The sequence below is a fragment of the Camelina sativa genome, chromosome 10 (assembly GCF_030686135.1).
Source record: "Camelina sativa cultivar CO46 ecotype springtype chromosome 10, ASM3068613v1".
NCBI lineage: Eukaryota > Viridiplantae > Streptophyta > Magnoliopsida > Brassicales > Brassicaceae > Camelina > Camelina sativa.
Window position 1 is genome coordinate 25,084,538 of NC_141889.1, and position 20,986 is coordinate 25,105,523.

The following is a 20,986-nucleotide window of genomic DNA, read 5'->3' on the forward strand; positions in this document are numbered from 1 at the left end:
ATGGAAGCTTTGTTTGCAGTGGAGGATGGTTGGACGCATCCAACTGAGAAGAATGAAGATGGTGAATTGGTGCAAAAACATAGAAAGAAGTGGACTGCTGAAGAAACGACTGAAGCCAAGCACAATTCGCAGGCCCTGTCAGTCATCTTCAAATCTCTGCCAAGAGATATCTTAAATCAAGTTCAAGGTTGTGTGTCGGCTAAAGAGGCTTGGGACATTCTCATAGTCACATTTGAAGGAACTACTCGAGTTAGGCGCACGAGGTTGGACAATCTTGCATCTGATTTTGAGAATCTTCAAATGACTAAAACCGAATCTGTGGCGGATTATAGTAGTCGGTTGAGTGGTATTGCTCAAGAATCTGTTGTTTTGGGTAAACGATACAATGACAAGAAGATGGTCAAGAAACTTCTCATAAGTCTACCTGACAAGTTTCAGCCGCACAGATCTGCTATTGATGTGTCTTTGAATTCAGACGAACTCAAGTACAATCAAGTTATTGGGATGATGCAGGCGTTTGAGATGCAACTAAAGAAGAAAGAGAAAATGAATGCTAAGTCATTTGCTCTTAAAGCTGCAGAAAAACGGAAGCTTGTTGAATCGCAGGAGCTTGAAGACGAAGAAAAGATTGGTCTGTTGGTTAAGAAGTATTTTCGCAAGATGGAAAGAGGTCAGCGGAAGGGAACTCCATCACTTGCAAGTGCAGATCCTGTCAAGGGCTTCAGGAAGAATGATAAGTCAGAACGTCAGTGTGCTGAGTGTGAAGGATATGGTCATTACAAGGCTGAGTGTCCAAACAACAAACGGAAGCACTCTCTATAATGCTATGGATGCAAGGGTTTTGGTCATACCAAGACTGATTGCCCCTCCCAAGGAAGTAATCAGAAGTCCTACATCACATGGAGTGAAAGTGATTCTGATGAAGAAAATAACAAAGGTGAAATTCTGAACAAATTTGTGGCTCTGCTGGGAGTAATCGAGGAAGATGAAGAAGATGAAGTTCTGTTGTTGAAAGAAGACATTGACAAGACAATATAGTCGGACTCAGATGGGGAAGAGGCAGGTTCGTCGTTGGAAGATCAGATAAGTCTTCTTATTCAGACCCTTGTGCAAAAGACTCAAGATAACAGTGAGTTGTCTGCCGAGAGAGATACGCTTCAGATAAAAATTGCATTGTTGGCTAAGGAACTAAGTGGAGAAAAAGCCAAGTCTCTGCGTCTTGAGAAGCAATTGGAAGAACAACTGAAAAGCATCAGGATGCTGAGTAAAGGAACTAAAGATCTGGACTTCTTGCTCAGTACTGGACAATCAAGCACTCTAAAGTGGGGTCTGGGTTATCAGGGAATCAACTCTGACAAGTCCACACAGTTTGTTAAAGGGCAGAACCCTGAACCAAAACCCAAAGCACAACCCGTTGCACCAAACGGACGACATTATCAGATTCCTAAGGTAAATCTGCATTCCAGGCAGATGTTTGTGCAGCGTGAGGTACCAATGAGGCAAACGTATGGTCAACAGAGCTATCCCCAGGCTTCTCAGCGACCTGTTGGTCTTAGCAGGAGAAGAGGATGCTGGTACTATGGTCATCTAAATCACTTCAAGGCCCAGTGTTTCAAGTTTCAGAATCGTGTGACGAACCTAGTGCAGAATGGCAGCTTCTACCCAACTGTTAGAAGAGTTCAGCAAGGGTATGTCAGAAAAGATGATCTCTACTGTCATGTTGCATACACAGCAGATAAAACTGAAGTCGATCATGCCAAGTGGTATTTTGAGAGTGGATGTTCCAGACATATGCCAGGGACGCTTGACAATTTGTCTCACGTAGAAGATGTTGCTGCTGAAGAGTAACGTTTGAAAATTCGAGGAAAAGGTACAACCATTGGTGACACTCAACCCCAGCTGAATGATGTGTTCCTGGTAGATGGATTGAAGGCCAATCTGATCAGTGTCAGTCAATTATGTGATGAGGGCTTAGATGTTACCTTCACCAGGAAGGACTGCAAAGCTGTTGATCAACAAGGGTCTGTCAGACTCAGAGGTAAACGATCTGGGAAAAATTGCTATATGTGGAAATCAGAAATATCGTGCTTTAATGCCACCGTTGAGTTAGACACAGAGTTATGGCATCAGAAACTTGGTCATTTGAATGTGCGCACGATGTTGAAATTGGCAAACCAAGAAGTTGTGCGAGGACTGCCAAAGCTGAAGGGTGATCCACACTTTGTATGTGGTCCATGCAACAAGGGAAAACAGATCAAAGCATCCCATGGGTCTCTGACAGATATTCGCACAAATCATGCTTTACAGTTGGTTCACATGGATCTGATGGGGCCTATATAAGTTCAGAGCATTTCTGGTCGACGATTCATTTTCGTAATGGTGGATGATTACACTCGCTTCACGTGGGTAATGTTTCTTCGTGATAAATCTGACACTCTTGAATGTTTTTGTATCCTTGCCCTGCAGATTAAGAGTGAGAAGTGTTCCATTGAGACCATTCGAAATGATCATGGTGGTGAGTTTCAAAACGACAAGTTTGAGCAATTCTGTGGACATCAAGGCATTACTCATCAGTACTCTACACCAAGAACGCCGGAACAAAATGGTGTTGTTGAACGTAAGAACAGAATGCTGCAAGAAATGGCACGAGCTATGCTACATGGAAATCAAGTGCTTCATCGGCTCTGGGATGAAGCTGTGAACACAGCCTGCTACATCATCAATCGTGTGCATGTTCACCCAGGGACCAGCAAGACTCCCTATGAGCTTTGGAAAGGGAAGTCTCCAACTGTACACTATTTCCATGTGTTTGGATGCCTGTGTTATATTCTAAATGATAAGGATCAGTTGGGTAAGTTTGACTCTAAGAGTGATGAAGGTATCTTTTTGGGTTATTCCGGACATAGCACTGTCTTTCGCGTCTACAACAAACGTTTGAGATCCGTTCAGGAGACTGTCAATGTAGTGTTTGACGACACCTCCTTCCTGCGAGTGGCATTGGTGCCTATTGTCTCCGACACGGACCTGGTACCTGATGCTGAGAAGTCTGTACAAGAAGCTGTCAGACATGTTGTCCCTGAAAGGCCTATATCACCATCTGCTTCAGATCCGGTGCCTTCTCAGGTTCATAGGAATCACTCCTCTACTGATGTTATAGATGCGATTCAGGGGGGTAGAGTTACCAGAGGAAAGCAAGTTGATTTTGCTCAGTTGGCTGGGAAGAAACAAAAGGTTGTCGTTCCGGAGTCCGTTTCTCAGGACTCTGATGTAGTGCAATTTGCATGCTTTGTCTCTTCCATTGAGCCTAAGAATCACAAGGAGGCGCTTCGTGATGAGTTATGTGTTGCTGCTATGCAAGATGAGTTGGAACAATTTGAAAGAAATGATGTTTGGGAACTCACTCATCGTCCTGCTGATGTCAACGTCGTAGGAACTAAGTGGATATTCAAGAATAAGAGTGATGCTAGTGGTTGCATTGTGAGAAACAAAGCACGGTTGGTAGCTCAAGGCTATTCTCAAATTGAGGGAATTGATTTTGATGAAACCTTTGCTCTGGTGGCAAGGTTGGAGTCAATCAGGTTTATGTTCAGTATGGCATGCGCTCTTAAGTTCACTTTACATCAGATGGATGTTAAGAGTGCCTTTCTAAATGGAATACTACAAGAGGAGGTTTATGTTGAGCAACCAAAAGACTTTGAGAATTCGCAGCACCCTGAGCATGTTTATCGACTGAAGAAAGCCTTGTATGGTCTAAAGCAGGCACCACGAGCATGGTATGAGAGATTGACTACGTTTCTGATGGATCACGGATACAATCAAGGGAGTGTTGACAAAACGTTGTTTGTTCTCAACAGCAAAAACAATCTGATGTTAGTTCAGATCTATGTTGATGATATTGCCTTTGGTTCCACGTGTAAGCCTCTTGTAAAACAGTTTGTGGAAAGCATGTCTCAGGAATTCGAAATGAGTATGGTGGGAGAGTTAAGATACTTTTTGGGATTGCAAGTTGAACAATCAGCTGATGGGATCTTTGTATCTCAAAGCACTTATGGTAAGGAATTTGTACAACGCTTTGGCTTGGATAAGAGTAAAGAAGCAAAGATTCCAATGGGAGCAACTGACAAACTTTCCAAGGACGACGAAGGGGAAGATGTAGATGAGAGACTATACAGAGGGATGATTGGAAGTCTGTTGTATTTGACTGCTAGTCGGCCAGACGTATGTCTGTCAGTAGGGATCTGTGCACGCTGTCAAGCCAAGCCCAAAATGTCGCATTTACTAGCTGTAAAGAAGATCACCAAGTACATCAAAGGCACATTGGACTTTGGCATCTATTATACCAAGGATACCAACACCGGTCTGAGCGGATATTGTGATGCTGATTGGGCAGGTTCTGTGGATGATCGTCGTAGCACAAGTGGAGGTTGCTTCTTTACGGGCAACAATCTGATCTCATGGCACAGCAAGAAACAAAACAGTGTCTCTCTATCAACTCCTGTAGCTGAGTACATTACGCTAGGAAGCTGTTGCACACAACTTCTGTGGATGCGACAAATGGCCTCGGACTATGGTATGAATTCTGATACTCTTTTAATTCATTGTGATAACTTGAGTGCAATTAATATTTCAAAGAATCTTGTTCAACATTCACGAACCAAATATATAGATATTAGACACCACTTTGTTCGTGAACTAGTTGAGGCGAAACTGATCGAGATTGACCATGTGAGCACTGATTTCCAGTTAGCTGATTTGTTTACCAAGCCTCTGGACTTCAACAGATTTGTAAATCTGAGGAAGTCCATTGGTGTTTGTGAGTTCTAACCTGTTTACCTAAGATGTGTTGATCAGAGACAGGAACATGTGCTAGGACAGATCATGGAAATCCTAGAATACATAGAAGATCAGCACTCTGAAAGCAACTGTGAGAAATAGCTGCCTGTCATGTCGGTATATTCATCTTGTCAAATGTTGTCATGTTTTAAGGAAGTCAAAGAGCTGTGAAGAGACACACAAGTACATCCTCAAGTGGAAAAACTCAGTTTGGGGACAAGTATGATATCAGTGATTGACATGATCATGATGTCACTGTGTTCATGTCAGTGAAACAGCTAACAGAAGGCTGAGACACATATATTTAAAAAAAAAAAAAATGTGTGTATGCTCTTCAAAGAGAGAATCTCCAGCTGCCTTAACATGTTAGGTTGGATTGCAGGCTAAAGGCATGACAGTGTGAAAGACTACTCACTTGCATCAAGTCTCTGATTTTCAACAATTCAAGAGGTTGTGATAGCTCCTGGCAAATGTTCTGAACAAGTGGTTGACACAACAAAGGTATGGTTAGTACTGTGATCTGTTTTTGGTTTTATTTAGTTTAAAAAAAAAATTGATGTTGCTCACATGTGTTATGTCTCGATCTGGGTGCTTTCATGTTCACTGTTCGTGGTTGTGTGTATATGATGTTTTTGGTTCATGAACAGATTTAACTTCCTTTAAAGGGGTGAAGAATCTGAGTTTTTTAGGAACTTGTGTTTAATGTGATTAATGTAATTAAGATTCAAAAGGGGAATAATATTCGATGTACCATAACAGATTCATTGAGTGATTTCAGGGCAGAGTTAATTTGTGGGCCGAAGCATAACAACCCAAATAATCTTCAAGAGGGATTATAAAAGGAGAGGCTGGGGTTTTGAGTTTTTCTCATCCTTGCAATTTCAGATCTCTGTCGCTTAAGCTTCTGATTTTCTTCTTTCTCTGATTTGTTCTCTCTAACTCTTGATCACCATGAAGTCTGTGTTTAGCGGTTTCCACTATGATTCTAGCTCAGATGAGAAGCTTCACACCCATCCGTCAGCCCTACCTCCGCCGTCTCCCTACGTTTCGATTGATCCTGCAACGGCGATGGTCATCTACAAACCTCGTGACGAATCAACTACAGCACCTCCAGTGCCCGAGAATCCCTCTCCCAGGCCGCTATCTGTCGAAGCGGATCATGACACATGCGACTCTTCGTCTTCTCTACCAAGAAGGACGAAATCTCGTTTCCCGGTGATTGATCTGACCGGTGATGTTCCTCCGCTACCAAATCAGGGAATTTCATCCCGGCTGCGCAAACGAAAATCAGCTGCTGATGCAGACAGGCGTGATACGAAGCGACCGTCTCTTGGCAGGGACAAGGGTGTGTCCACCTCTCGCAGTGCTCCATCGAAAGAGTTTGATTCCAAACGATTCATATCCGCTGATGCTGCTCGAAGGTATGGTTTCTTTTCCTCTATAACCATTGCTGCTGAGATGTGTTACTCTCTGGGAAGAGATGATCCGTCTAGGGAGTTGCTTGATCAAGCTGGGCTGTTGAAAACAGTCACTCAAATCGGCGCTTATGATTCCGATGTTGTCTATGAGTTCTGGACAAATCTTCCAGCAATGAAGGTTGAAGGGAGCTCGGTTGATGTGTTGGTCCGATACTTTGTGTATGAGTTCTCCCCAAGTCGCATCAATGCCCTGTTCGGACTCCAAACGGTTGATGTGCGCGAACAGAGAATGCAAACAGCTGCAATTCTGGAGGAGGATCTAGCTCTCTTTTTATCTGGTGGTAAGGTGAAGACTTGCAAGCAGCTGGTATCCACGGCAATCAAGGACCCGGTAATCAAGGAGTTGAATAAAATGTGCTGCAGCAACTGGTCTCCCACGGTGAATACATGGTACATCTCTGCAAACTGTGCCATGGTGATCTACATGAACATACATCACATTCCGTTTGATTTTGGGAGAATGAACTATGATCAGATCATCCAGTTAGGTTTGCAAGCTCAGTCCGGGTTCCGTCTCCCGTTTCCCAGTCTCATTTATCAGCTTCTGGAAGCTCAGCGCCCTGTTTCGAATCTTCAGCCGGAAGACACGAAGAAGCCCAAGGGTAGGAAGACTGTTTCACGTCCAACGGAGCCTCATCTTAGAGCTGGAACATTTGCAGAGCGCAAAGCCATCCGGTTGGCCATTCAGATTCTGCAAGACGCCTTGGAAGCTGGTAAGTTGTCACATCTCTGATTATACCTTTGTGTGTCTGTTGATATTTTTGACTAATCTGTGCTAAACAAGCAGGGGAGATGAGTCTGATTTAGATGCTTGAGGGGGAGTTTGAGCTGTGGGGGAGCTGTTGTTTTTAAGTTGTCTGCTGTTCCTTGTTGTTGTTTTTTTTTCAGACTATTTTTTTTTTTGGTTTTGTTTGAGACTTGTTCTAGTTTGTCTGATACCTTTTGCGGTCGTAATACTTACTAGTTGATCGTTTAATCTTCTGATGTTTTTGCGAGCTGTTGTAATACACTGTTGGTACAGCTGTATCTGTTTGTTGTTTTGTTGCTGGCTGCTTCTGTTTTGACAGGTTAAATGCATGGATGCTTGTTTGACAAGTTTAGTCAAAAAGGGGAAGATTGAAAATGCAACAGAGCTCTGAAGGGAACAAGCAGCTGTGAAGTGTCTCAGGGGGCTGATATGCTGATGTGGTGTGACGTGCTGACGTGGAGAAATATTGTGGACACGATGAGAAGGTGCGTGAGAAGAAAGGAAGAAGAGATCAAGATATACTGAAGATATTGAGAGTATATTTGATTAGTTGGGATAAGGGAAGATATTCTCTTAGGGATAAAGAATATTTCATTTTAGTTAGGATACACAAGATCTAGGTTAGAGATCGTGTGTGTGGGGTTATAAAATAACGAGGGCTAGCCGCAAAAAGAGTTAACACTCGTGGGATAAAGTTGTGAGTATATCAAATGAAACGATTAAGAGTCTTTGACATAAACTATATCAAATGAAACGATTAAGAGTCTTTGACATAAATAAAACTTGCAGGAATAATTAGATTCAAATCAAATACTTACATGCTTGAAAAGGGGTTGAAAACTATATTATGTTTTCTGCGATAAAGCCATAAATTTGTTAGGCCAAAGAAAAATGTGTAGAAAGACGCACAAAATTTCAAATTTTGATTCTGCAAATGGTACTAAAGATATATGTAAAGAAAGCTTCAGGGGATTGCAAGCTGTAAGTTCCCCTAACCGAGATTTATTTCGTTTCTTACAACTTTGATATAACTATTGAGTATTAGCCATAAATATAGTGATGTTAGTCCAAAAAGAAATATATGATATTGAAAAACCATGAGATATTTTCAATATCATTCTTGACTACCCTTATAGTGTATCAACTCAAGCCTTTAGACAAAGTAATCTTACTACTACTACTACAAAAATTTCTCCCTGCTATGCACCAGATGCAATATACAGAGGATGTACCTTACTAATACTATTGAGTATCGAGAAGTATGTACCTGAGAAACCAAAGTTTTATTTTTCGGAGACACAAGTTGTTGAAACAGAAACGTAGAGAAGAAATCTTATAAGATGAAAATTTTCTTACAAACAAACAGTTATAGGATTCAGAAACATACCTGCTCGTCCAGCTAATCCTGCCGTGCACCGAAAAGCTAGTCTCCCACAACCTTACCACTACAACAAGTCAAACACAACCAATAACACAATGACATTGAAATCCCAGGGAGATAAGTCGAACCTGAGAAAGATCATGTACACACTCCAGTTCTTGGTCTTCTGAAGCTAAAAAGATAGATTAATTAATCACTCAAAACAGTTATAATAGACTATGTGATCAAAAGAAGTTATCAATAAAGGAACTACAAAACCCATCAAGGAATGCATTATGAAAATCATACCTTGTTTTAAACGAGGAAGAGACACTAACCTGATCAAAAGAAGAGACACTAATATCTGCTACAAGCACATCTAGCTTGTGTTTAGAAAGCCATTAAACAAGCCTTATTAAAGAACCTTTACGCTCCATCAATTTGCAGAATGTTGAGTTGTACTCCATATAGTTTAAGCAGAGAATTGAATTTCTCAGGACATCATTGTCCAAGCCTTAACAAAGACTAATTGAGCAGAAATATTGAATTTTCTCACGACATCATTGTCCAAGCCTTAATAAAGACTAATTTCGCAGAAATATTGAATTTTCTCAGGACATTGTCCAAGCCTTAACAAAGACTAATCTTTGCAGAGATTGAAGTTTTCTCTATAGCAGAATATTGAATGTTAAACATGTTGTCCCAGCTCCAGCAAAATATCCCCAATCGGACAATTCAGCTTTCCAATCTTAGAAAGCTTTATTAAAGGACTTTTACTCTCCATCAATTTGCAGAATATTGAATTGTACTCCATATAATTTAAGCAGATAACTGAATTTTCTCAGGACATCATTGTCCAAGCCTTAATAAAGACTGATCTTAGTAGAGATTGAAGTTTCTGTCAAGCCGTCCCAGCCCAGCAAGACAATACTCCCTTTCCAATCACTTTAGAAAGCTAAAAAACAAGCCTTAATAAAGGACTTTTACTCTCCATCAATTTGCAGATTATTGATTTTGTACTCCATATAGTTTAAGCAGAGAATTGAATTTTTCTCAGGACATCATTGTCCAAGTCTTAACAAAGACTGATCTTAGCAGATTGTATTGAACTTTCTGTCAAGCTGTCCCAGCACACACAACAAGACAGTAGGAGATTGACAAGCTCTTTACTTTACGGACCTGATATCGGACAATTTCCCCAAGTTAGAAACCGGGACAGACAATCATATAATGTGTAGTCCCTTTCTTTTGGGTTTAAAGAAAACATCAAACTTTAAACAAAACTAAAACCGAAGAACCTTTATAAGAAATACAAAGACTTGAAACTGAAAGCCCTAAGATTAAAACACACAACTTTTGAAAAATCCTAAGAATCTGAAGCAAAAAATCCCTCGAAAAAAGAGAAAATATGAAACCAAAAGAGTAGTTTTTTCTTTCTTACTTACAATGAATAGAAACTTAGAATCTTGCAAGAAAAGGTTTCGAATATGAAATCACGAATGTAAAAACCCCAAGTAAAAGCAGAAAACACGAATTCAAAAGATGGATTCTTGATTTGCGGAATCAAAATAATCAGAAACCCTAAGATGAATAGCACAACGAAAAAGGAGGCTTTTTGGAATTTGCTTGACGAGAATGCAAAATCAAAGTTTTGATTTTGAATTAAGGGTTCGGTTCTAAGAAAACTACAAATTCAAAACTACCAAACCCTAAAACCGAAACGCAAAAACTAGAATTTGGTTATGCGTAATCAAGAACCCTGAATAAATTCATCGTGAAATAAAAAAAAAAAAAAAAACGAAACCTTGCAAAGACGACGAAGATCCTCGGTATTGCTCCAGCGAAAGAGAACGCAACGAGAGCGTCGGAAGAGAGTTGCAATTGTGAGAATCTCCACCGAAAGGGTTAAATCGTAATCTCCTCTTATAAAAGACAGAACTCATAAATTTTAGTAACCGTTACGAAGTTGAAATGAATTGGGCTCAATTTTGACGGGCTTATAGAGTATAATAGGCCCATAGTTGTGTTTTAAGTTTTCCTATTTTTTTTTGTGTGGCTTTTTTTTTCATTTTTGTTTGCATAAAATCTTTTTTTTTTAATCGTTTGAGAAAACACATTACATTAAAACCTCTATAAATTAATACTCTATAAAATAATAATACTATGAATTAATAAATTTTATCAGTTCCAAGTCGGGTCAGTGTAAAAAATAACAAAATTCGATAAGACAATAAGATGATAATTTTTTTTGAAATCCACATGTAAAATATGATCCTAATAATATCAGAAATTGATAATAATGTAAATTTACATATATATGTGCTGATATAATAATGTATGTTTCTCGTAAAACTTATATATTGTATTTTCAAACTATAATGATATAAAATATTTTGTAACATGTCACAAAGATAACTACATTTTTTAAAGTTTTCAATTTCTAGATATCCATCATTTACATTTTGATAGTTTGATTAACTATTAAAATACAACAATTTATACTATTATTCATAAAATTAATTTTATGTATGTGATGTATATAAGTGAATTTGTCTATTGTATTTGTAATTTATTGTTAATAATGTTTATTACAAATTCAATTCCAATACCATAAAATTTTGAATATCCGAAATTATTGTTAAAATTGTCTCAATTCATAGTTTTTAAAAGTTAAACTATTAAAAATATGTCTATAAATTAATAATTAATGTCACTGTAAATTAGTAAAATGTCTTGGTCCCAACATTATTAATTTGTAGAGGTTTTACTGTATATATTTCCCTTTCTTAGTTACAAATGCTAATTGAAGAAAAAAAAGTTGCAAAAACTAAATTTATTTATGTGGAAAAAGGTAAGAATCAACAACATTGGAGATTGAAACTTATAATCGAACTCTTATGATATGTACATGTATTGTATAATTGGATAATATGTTGGTTCTACTACTACTAACTCTACAATGATTCCAAAAAGGTCGAGATTTTCTACAAAGAAATGATCTTGTTCGCTTCTAAGATTCCAATGTTTGTTGTGTGATTGATCTTGTTCGCTTCTAAGAAATGCGTTTATGTTATGAAGTGTGTGTGAGCAGACTGAAATGTGTTTTGATTATGTTAAAATGTTTTAGTCTATATATCATTAGCCATATGAAAATTACTAATTTGGTTTTCTAATACAGTATATAATTTAAGATAATGTATGTACGACATCATAAACATAGGAACAAAATATGAGCAAAATTAGTTTTAAAAACTAAATTAATGTTAATAAAATATACACATATAAATAATATTAGTTTAAAATTTAAAAGTAGCATCTAGAGGCGGCTCTTTGCTTAGAAAGGTAAAATTGAACGTCGTAATAGTAAATGTCACCTCAGAGAAAACGAAAAAAGCATTGGAACGTAGGATGGTTACGAAACCTTGCAACACGATTTTCCAGGCTTCCAAGAGGATTTATAATTCTATTAAAGGTGCTTATCCCGGCAACGTATGTTGAATTTTATGATTTTCGCATCTTTTGTGAATCTTTGAAAGAATCTTGTCCAAAAAAAATATATACTCAATAAATCTTATAAGTTAGTAATTTCAAAAACTAGTGATTTCCTAGGCATTGGCCTTGAGCCACATTTTATATTTATAACGTTGCTTATTGGAGTTAGTTGAGTGACAATTGTAGATTAATATAGGGATTTGCATGACTTCAATTCTCTTGTTATCAGTTATGAGAGTACTATTTAACTGTTAAGGTTTTATTTATTTCCTTTTTTTAGTTTATTTTAGTATTTTTTTCCAACTTTAATTTTTTTTTTAAATTCTTACTCTTTCTATGAGAAGAAGTTTCTAAATTAGTCCATTGTTTTTTTATCAGATATTTTTATAATTTTATTGGTGCTTGTACGTAACGTACTTTTACTTAACTTTTATTGAATGGTTTGTTGGAAGACATTTGAGTATTCTAAACATTGGTTTACCCAACTACTATCCATATTTTAAGAAAGTGATAACCGTAACTTTCCTACACTTTTATATGTTAGAATTTCAATGTGAAGATTAGGTTCTAACTACTATCCAAGATTTTATGGAAATGATAAATAAAAAGCTATGTTGGGAATTTTCTTTTAAAGAATAGGTTTCTAAAAAGCTATGTCTATAGAAATTGAAAACTCATAGCATTTGTATAAGCAATATATTATATAATTTCTAGATATCCATCATTTACATTTTGATAGTTTGATTAACTATTAAAATACAAAAATTTACTATTATTCATAAAATTAATTTTATGTATGTGATGTATATAAGTGTATTTGTAATTTATTGTTAATAATGTTTTCTATATATTACAAATTCAATTCCAATACCTAAAATTTTGAATAACCGAAATTATTGTTAAAATTGTCTCAATTCATACTTTTTAAAAGTTATACTATTAAAAATATATCTATCAATTAATAATTGTTAATTTACACTATAAAATAATTATTATTAATTTAAAGATAAATTAATATCACTGTAAATTAATAAAATGTCTTAGTCCTAACATTATTAATTTATAGAGATTTTACTGTATATATTTCCCTTTCTTAGTTACAAAAGATAATTGAAGAAAAAAAAGTTGCAAAAACTAAATTTATTTATGTGGAAAAAGGAAAGAATCAACAACATTGGAGATTAAAACTTACAAGCTAGCTCTTATGGTATGTACATGTATTGTATACTTGGATCATATGTTGGTTCTACTACTACTAACTCTACAATGATTCCAAAAAGGTCAAGATAATCTACAAAGAAATGATCTCGTTCGCTTTAAAATTCCAATGTTTGTTGTCTGATTTGGCTTGTTTTACCGGAAGAATTAGTTATAAAGCATGTGTGAGTAGACTGAAATATGTTCTGATTATGTTAAAATGTTTTAGTCTATATATAATTAGCAATATGAAAATTACTAATTTGGTTTTCTAATATAGTTTATAAATTAAGATAATGTAAGTACGACATTATAAACATAGGAACAAAATATGAGCAAAAGTTAGTTTTAAAAACTAAATTAATGTTAATAAAATATACATATATAAATACTATTAGTTTAAAATTTAAAAGTAGTATCTAGAGGCAGCTCTTTGTTTAGAAAGGCAAAATTGAACGTCGTAATAGCAAATGACACCTAAGAGAAAACGAAAAAGCATTGGAACGTAGGATGATAACGAAATCTTGCAACACCATTTTCCAGGCCTCCAGGAGGATTTACAATTCTATTAAAAGTGCTTATCCCGGCAACGTATGTTGAATTTTATGATTGATTCTCACATTTTTCGTAAATCTTTGAAAGATCTTATCCAAAAAAAATATAATACTCAATAAATCTTATAAGTTAATAATTTCAAAAACTAGTGATTTCCTAGGCATTGGCCTTGAGCCACATTTTACATTTATAACGTTGCTTATTGGACTTAGTTGAGTGACAATTGTAGATTAGTATATTTGCATGACTTCAAGGTTATATTTGCTTTTTGTTTTTCACGTTGGATTGAACTGTTAAGGTTTTATTTATTTACTTTTTTCTAGTTTACTTTAGTATTATTTTTTTTACCAACTTTAATTTTTTTTTTTATAAATCTTACTTTTTCTATGAGAAGAAGTTTCTAAATTAGTCCATTGGTTTTTAATCAGATGTTTTTATAATTTTATTGGTGCTTGTACGTACTTTTACTTAACTTTTATTGAATGGTTTGTTGGAAGACATTTAAGTATTCTAAACATTGGTTTACCCAACTACTATCCATATTTTAAGAAAATGATAACCGTAACTTTCCTGCACTTTTATATGTTAGAATTTCAATGTGAAGATTAGGTTCTAACTACTATCCATGATTTTATGAAAATGATAAATAAAACGCTATGTCTATAGAAATTGAAAACTCATAGCATTTGTATAAGCAACATATTATATAATTCTTGGCAACATATTATTATCTCTATGTCAAATTCTTATAAGATGTTCTACAAAATTTTCCCTTTTTCATTTCATCAGATATTTTGTAAGATTTTATGAAAATATTAAATCCATATATGACATGTGATAATTATAGTCTGAAGTAATTTCTATGGTTGGTTAAATTGTTGTAACTAAGAAATAAAAAAAAGTATATAAAAGGGATATTTATAACAAATTTTCGGAAAAAAAATGTACACTCTAGCAGAAACCTCTTTTAAAATAAATAATTAGATGATGATACCAATATGCAATATCTTCTAATGAAAACTTACTAAGTACGGATTCATACATTTACAAAAACAATTTTGGACATAATGTATATAGAAGTATAATACTATGTAAATTAGTTTCCCAATGGAGATAGTGGCTAGAAAGAGTATATACTATATATATATATATGTCCTTGGCACATATTAATACAAAAACTTATAAACAAATGCCAAAATTCTACAAATAAAGGTTCAAAAATAGTATTGGTAATTGTGTTTTAAGTTGGGCTAACGTTACTTCCTCGTTATCATAATATACATGATGTTTTCAACCCAAAATAATTGTATCAATATTTTATATTTTGAATGTAAAATTAATTAATTATTTCTATTTTGTATTTCTAACAATTTCTATTTTTTCATTGGTTAAAATAGTATTTAAGTATTAATAATTTTTTTTATGATTAAAAATAATAATAAATAATTTCTTAATTTGTGTTAAAACCTTACATATCAAAGAAAATGATAGACACCGAGTATTTTATATTTAGAATGAAACACCAAATTTGTTCTTCATAAACATCATGTTATAAAAACAAACAACATTGAGTATGGCCTCTCATTTTTCCAAGGCCTCCTCCTCTCACGTTTTAGAATAATTGGTGTTTCCAACATAAGTTGTTTCAAATCCTTCATGACACAAAGAAATTCAGTTGCTTTAAGTGTTTATGTGTTATGTATGTTTTCATTCGTTTTGTATATATCTTTTTTCGAATGACAGAAAAAAAAAAAAAAAAAAAAAAATCTGTGAAACCTTTGATTAATTTGGTCTAGATAATGTAATTTTAACATCACATTTCTACTTTATACTATTATTTTATAAAAAAATCTTCACCGTGACACACGATACGAGTATTATCCACTAGTCGGTTCATCGATTTTAACAGTAATATTAATTGCTATTTAACAATAAACGTAAATCTCCATTTTACCCTCCCCCACACACACACTGTTTCAAATTTTGAAAATCTCTCCTTCATAAATTAAAATAAAAAAATTAAAAACACATTTTGTTTTTTTTCTCAATGTATTAAAAAAAAAATCATCTCTTTCTCTCTCTTTGACCACCTCGAGTCACATCACAGAACCTTGACCATCAACAACACAACACAAAAGCCATAGATTCTTTAAAGGAAACACCTCACTTCTTTCACTTCTCTCTCACTTCTCACTTGTCGATCTTCTTCTTCTTCTTCTTCTTCTTCTTCAGTTATGAGTAGAAAAGCTCCAAATCTTGAATCTTTACATCACTGTTCATCCAATTGCAATACTAATACTACAAATGCAAGTCCAGTTTCTGGATCCGCGAGCTTCAAAACAAGCAGTAATGGGTCTGAAGACGTTAGGCTTAACAACAGTGTCAGCTTAAGTTTCTGTAGCAGTAACAGTGTAAGCAGCGAAGCTAATCTCGAAAAGACTCGATCTTTCGATGCAAACGAGGCTGATTACAAAAGGGTCTTCGCTCCTTCGAAGCCGCATAAAGGGAACGATCTCAGATGGGACGCGATTCAGAGTGTGAAATGTAGTAAAAACGAGGATCTGGGTCTAGGTCATTTCAGGCTGTTGAAGAAACTGGGGTGTGGAGATATTGGGAGTGTGTATTTAGCTGAGCTTAGAGAGATGGGATGTTTCTTCGCCATGAAAGTGATGGATAAAGGAATGTTGATTGGTAGGAAGAAACTGGTTAGAGCTCAGACTGAAAGAGAGATTTTGGGTTTGTTGGATCATCCTTTCTTGCCTACTCTTTACTCTCATTTCGAGACTGAGAAGTTTTCTTGTCTTCTTATGGAGTTTTGTAGCGGTGGAGATCTTCATATCCTCCGGCAGAAACAGCCCGGAAAACATTTCTCCGAACAAGCCGCCAGGTTAATTTTTCTTGTCTGAAGAAAAATTTATTGCTTTCGTTCTAGTGGATCCTCTGTTTTGTCTTTTTTTTTATGGTTATGTTTTGGGGTTTTGTCTGAGAGTGAAGTCAGATTGCTTTGATTCTTCTATGGTAGCTTTAAGAATCTGGCAAACATTTATTCATTGATCCTCTGTTTTGTCTTGTTTTTGTGTTGATGTGAGAGTAATATCAAATTGGTTTTATTCATATGTGTTGCTTTAAAGAATCTGAAAAAACATTGATACCTTGATCCTCTGTTTTGTCTTTTTCTTTGCTTTTTTGTGTTTGTTGTGTGAGACTTTAAAACTCAAGTTGATTAGACTGTTCTGTATAGCTTTTAAGAATCTGAAACATTTCACATTCTAATGGATCCTCTGCTTCTGATGTTCTTGAATTTGCAGGTTTTATGCTTCTGAAGTACTTCTTGCACTTGAGTATCTCCATATGATGGGTGTAGTGTACAGAGATTTAAAGCCAGAGAACGTAATGGTGAGAGAAGATGGTCACATTATGCTTTCGGATTTCGATCTTTCGTTGCAGAGCTTCGTGAGTCCTACACTGATTCAATCAACATCACAACCATCTTGTCATATTGCTTCGTACTGTATCCAACCACCTTGCATAGATCCATCATGCAAACTACCTGTAGCATGTATCCAACCTTCATGCTTCAAGCCTCGTTTCCTCAACAACAAACCAAGAAAGACGAAAACCGAAAAAGCCGGTTCAGATTCATTCCCAATGCTAATAGCCGAACCAACGGATGCTCGGTCTATGTCATTCGTAGGCACGCATGAGTACTTAGCTCCAGAGATCATAAGAGGAGATGGTCATGGAAGTTCAGTTGATTGGTGGACTTTTGGTATATTCCTCTACGAGTTGTTAACCGGGAAAACGCCGTTTAAAGGAAACGGTAACCGCGAAACGCTATTCAATGTTGTTGGACAACCTCTTAAGTTTCCAGAAGGATCAATAAGCTTTGCAGCTAAAGATTTGATCAGAGGTTTGTTAACTAAAGATCCAAAGAAGAGACTAGGGTTCAAGAAAGGTGCTACAGAGATAAAACAACATCCTTTCTTCGCTAACGTCAACTGGGCACTTATAAGAAGCACAACTCCACCAGAGATACCGAAAGCTATCGATCTTTCGGTATTAAACGAAACCCTCAAGTCATCATCAGTTCAACAACAAGGCAAGCATTCAAAACAATCAGATTCTTCATCAGGTCCTTATTTAGACTTTGAGTTCTTTTGATGACACACTTGTTTGGTAGTCGTATATGTATTCATCTTCTTCATGAATTATTTTTTTCCCCTTGTCGGGGGTTGTTTCGTTTTTTTTTTTTTTTTTTTGCCTCTGTATTAAGCAACAGTTTTGCATTTGCGGTTGTTAGGTTATTGTTTGGTTGATATCTACTTATTATGTTCATAATGGTTCAAGCAGTTCATAAAAACACAAATATTTGGGAAATGGTTTAGGGAAAAAAGCAATAAACTTTTTAGTCTTTTGTTGCAGGAACCAAAAAAAAAGATTCATTCTTTTGTGTGTTGTGTAATCGAGAAAAGTGAAATTAAAAAAAAAATGCAAAACTTTGATCTTACAGATGAATAGACTTTATATGTTAGTCCCCACACCAAATTTTTAGCTTTTTTCTTGTATGTTTGGCTTTTTAAGCTTTATTGCATGAGTGATTCTTTTTGCGATTCGACTTTTTTTCTTTCTTTCTTTCTAATAACAGTTATTCTCTGAATATGCTAAAAACTTTTTTCCCAGAGAATGTAAAATTTCTGAAAAGAAAACTGAGATGAGACCATACATAAGAAAGACAATGACATATATAAGAAAGTTTTTTACTTTGGATTGGCTTATACAAGAAAGGAATCATATATTTCAACTGAAAATGCAATTATTCGATCAAAGATTTTGTAGAAAGAGTATGGGATATTCAAAGGAAAAAACTGGATTTGACCGATTGAGAAACATCAGAAACAAATAGTTCCAAAAACTTAAAAGAATGTACCACACCTACGATAAACAATGGAAAAAGGTCATGATATAAAACAAAAATTTGATCACGGATTAGATTTCTTGTCAAAAGAATGAAGATTCTAATGAAGAAATTGGATTGAAGAACATCAGATTTAATTCAGAAACAATGTATGACATTTTATTTACAGAAACTTAAATCTTCAACACCAACAAAGTACACAAGTACATGAAAATGTTACTATTCAATCCAATAAAACATGGCAGGTTTTTAGAGTATGTTCACTAGAATTAAATGGATTGAGGTACTATACCTAAGAAACGACAAGAAAAGTTTATACATTCTGACAAAGTCAAGTCTTTTCACACTGTCAAAACAACAAGTAACCCATGGAAAATGACACTGTTCAATACAAAATGCGATCTTTGATTTATAATTGTCACTCATTACGATTTCTAGTGAAAAGCATATAGATGTTCTAAGGTAGAAGTTGGATCGAGGAACATCAGAAACAAAATGTTTAAACGCACACTACACAATGGAAATATCCATAATCTATATGAAAAATGTCAACAATCAATATAAAATTCGAATCGTAGGTAAATTCATATCAGTCACTGCACATATACATTTTCTTAAGTGTAAAGAATGAATGATAAAAAAAGAAGTTGGAGACATTGGACACTGCAAGACCCTTATAGAATACTAACTCAATGGGAAAAAACTTTTTGAGATCTTGACTAGGGCATCCACTGTAAAATGCATAAACGTTCAAAAGAGAAAAACAATCTCATCAGAAACAAAAATAGTTTATTCGCACCAAACTCAAGTAACCAAAGACGATAATAATCAATGGAAACCACACAAATCCAGAAACCCTAATTAAGAAAAAAAGACATAAACAACGATAAGATAATACGGCAGATCGAAACATTCTACCATCATCACAAGCTACGATCAATCGAAGAGACTCATCATTCCACCGTCGTCTTCTGATTCCTCTTTCTCTTCTTCCTTCTTCTTACTCTCAGCCGCAGCAGGCTCAGCGGCTGGAGCAGCACCACCGCCTCCTCCAGAAGCAACAGCAACGGCAGGACCACCGGAAGATAGAGCCGCCATCTTCTCTCGTCCAACAGCGATAAGCTCAGTCACATCGCGATCTTTGATAAGAGAAAAGAACAGATCTATCTTCTCTTGGTCGATCTCTGCACCAACAGATTCGAAGATCTTCTTCAGATCAGCGACGGATGGATTCTCATTTCCGCCGAGTTTGGCAAGGAGGTACGCCGCAATAACCTTCATCGTCTTCTCTCTCTCTCTTTTTTTGGCCCCTGCAAAAAAAAATGAAAGAAGCAAATCGACTGCGGTTAGGGTTCTCGTGGAATTTTGGCTATTTAAGGGGAGATTAGGGTTTTGTGCACGTACCAAAGAAAAAGTCACGTGGGCTACACGAAACCTTTCTAAATTTGTTAATGGGCTTATTATATGATAAAAACTAGCCCATGTATACTATTCCGCAGTCCTATGAGTCTCATCCAGCATTTTATGGGTTTGTTCGGTTCAGGTTATAACGCTATAAGAAAAATTGGTGGTTATAGCCGTTCAGGTAATATACACTATAACAAAATTGGAATCAATAGTGTAATAATTATGTTTGTTTTGATTCTAGTTTCGATGTTTTTGCAATTTGGCATTGATATTTTTGATTTATATGTTCATTCTTTCTTAACCGGTTTAGGTTAGCCAACAAACTCTGAGTCTCTGACTATGATAAATTGATAATATTTTATTTTGGAATGAAAACCAATAGTTTAATCGGTTTTGTTCATAGAAAAAAAAAAAGAATTTAATCGGTTCAGTTTAAGAAAAATCGATGCGGATTTGTTTTGATAGGTTAATTTCAGTATTTAATACCAATTTCGATATATTTCAATATGGTTGGTTTAGTTCGGTTTATAAATTGGTTCTTTCTTCTCACATCAAAGTATCAAACCACTCAACTCGTCAGCAAGCAAAAAGTCTCACCTTTTATCTACAAAAAGTCTCCAAATTTGGCGTCTGTCGGAATTCTCAGTGCAAAATGGATTCCAAAAGAGTCGTCTCAGTTGTAAGGAGTATCACTACTGAACTCACTGAAAACTCAGTCCAGTAGTGATACTCCTTACATCAGTCACGGTTAGCCACAATCTTTCTTCAAAATTCCCAAATTACCCCTTATTTTGACCTTGTGGAAATCGAATCGTATAACTTGGCTCGGAATCCTTTTCTACTTTGAGTCATGCTAACACAAAACTACTTGGCTGTTGTTAAATTCAGGTAGTTGCCGTAACAAAAAAGACGCTCATTATTAACAGTCTCCCTCGCAAAACTAAAATATCAGATATGTAAGTATATGGGGGCTACGGCTTCAGTATCCACTTTCGTTCTCA

General features: G+C 35.6%; 3 protein-coding genes across 3 annotated transcripts; 2 read left to right on the forward strand and 1 right to left on the reverse strand.

Moving 5' to 3' along the window:
* Positions 1 to 822, forward strand: LOC147937324 (uncharacterized). The gene has a single exon (XM_087468745.1). It carries the CDS (start codon positions 1 to 3, stop codon positions 820 to 822), a length of 822 nt encoding a protein of 273 aa, XP_087324871.1.
* Positions 823 to 15,670: 14,848 nt separating this feature from the next.
* Positions 15,671 to 18,001, forward strand: LOC104719689 (serine/threonine-protein kinase D6PKL2-like). The gene is made up of 2 exons (XM_010437653.3): positions 15,671 to 16,550; positions 16,972 to 18,001. Exons 1-2 carry the CDS (start codon positions 15,898 to 15,900, stop codon positions 17,822 to 17,824), a joined length of 1,506 nt encoding a protein of 501 aa, XP_010435955.2. The 5' UTR covers positions 15,671 to 15,897; the 3' UTR covers positions 17,825 to 18,001.
* A 1,346-nt stretch (positions 18,002 to 19,347) lies between these two features.
* Positions 19,348 to 19,920, reverse strand: LOC104719688 (large ribosomal subunit protein P2v). Its single transcript, XM_010437652.2, has one exon. It carries the CDS (start codon positions 19,857 to 19,859, stop codon positions 19,515 to 19,517), a length of 345 nt encoding a protein of 114 aa, XP_010435954.1. The 5' UTR covers positions 19,860 to 19,920; the 3' UTR covers positions 19,348 to 19,514.
* Positions 19,921 to 20,986: the final 1,066 nt, after the last annotated feature.

Excerpts from the sequence above, each read along its gene's own strand:
- LOC104719688 (XM_010437652.2), bottom strand. The coding sequence starts at position 19,859 with ATGAAGGTTATTGCGGCGTACCTCCTTGCCAAACTCGGCGGAAATGAG.
- LOC147937324 (XM_087468745.1), top strand. The coding sequence starts at position 1 with ATGGAAGCTTTGTTTGCAGTGGAGGATGGTTGGACGCATCCAACTGAG.
- LOC104719689 (XM_010437653.3), top strand. The coding sequence starts at position 15,898 with ATGAGTAGAAAAGCTCCAAATCTTGAATCTTTACATCACTGTTCATCC. Across the intron at positions 16,551-16,971 it reads TTCTCCGAACAAGCCGCCAG|GTTTTATGCTTCTGAAGTAC; the intron begins GTTAATTTTTCT and ends TTGAATTTGCAG.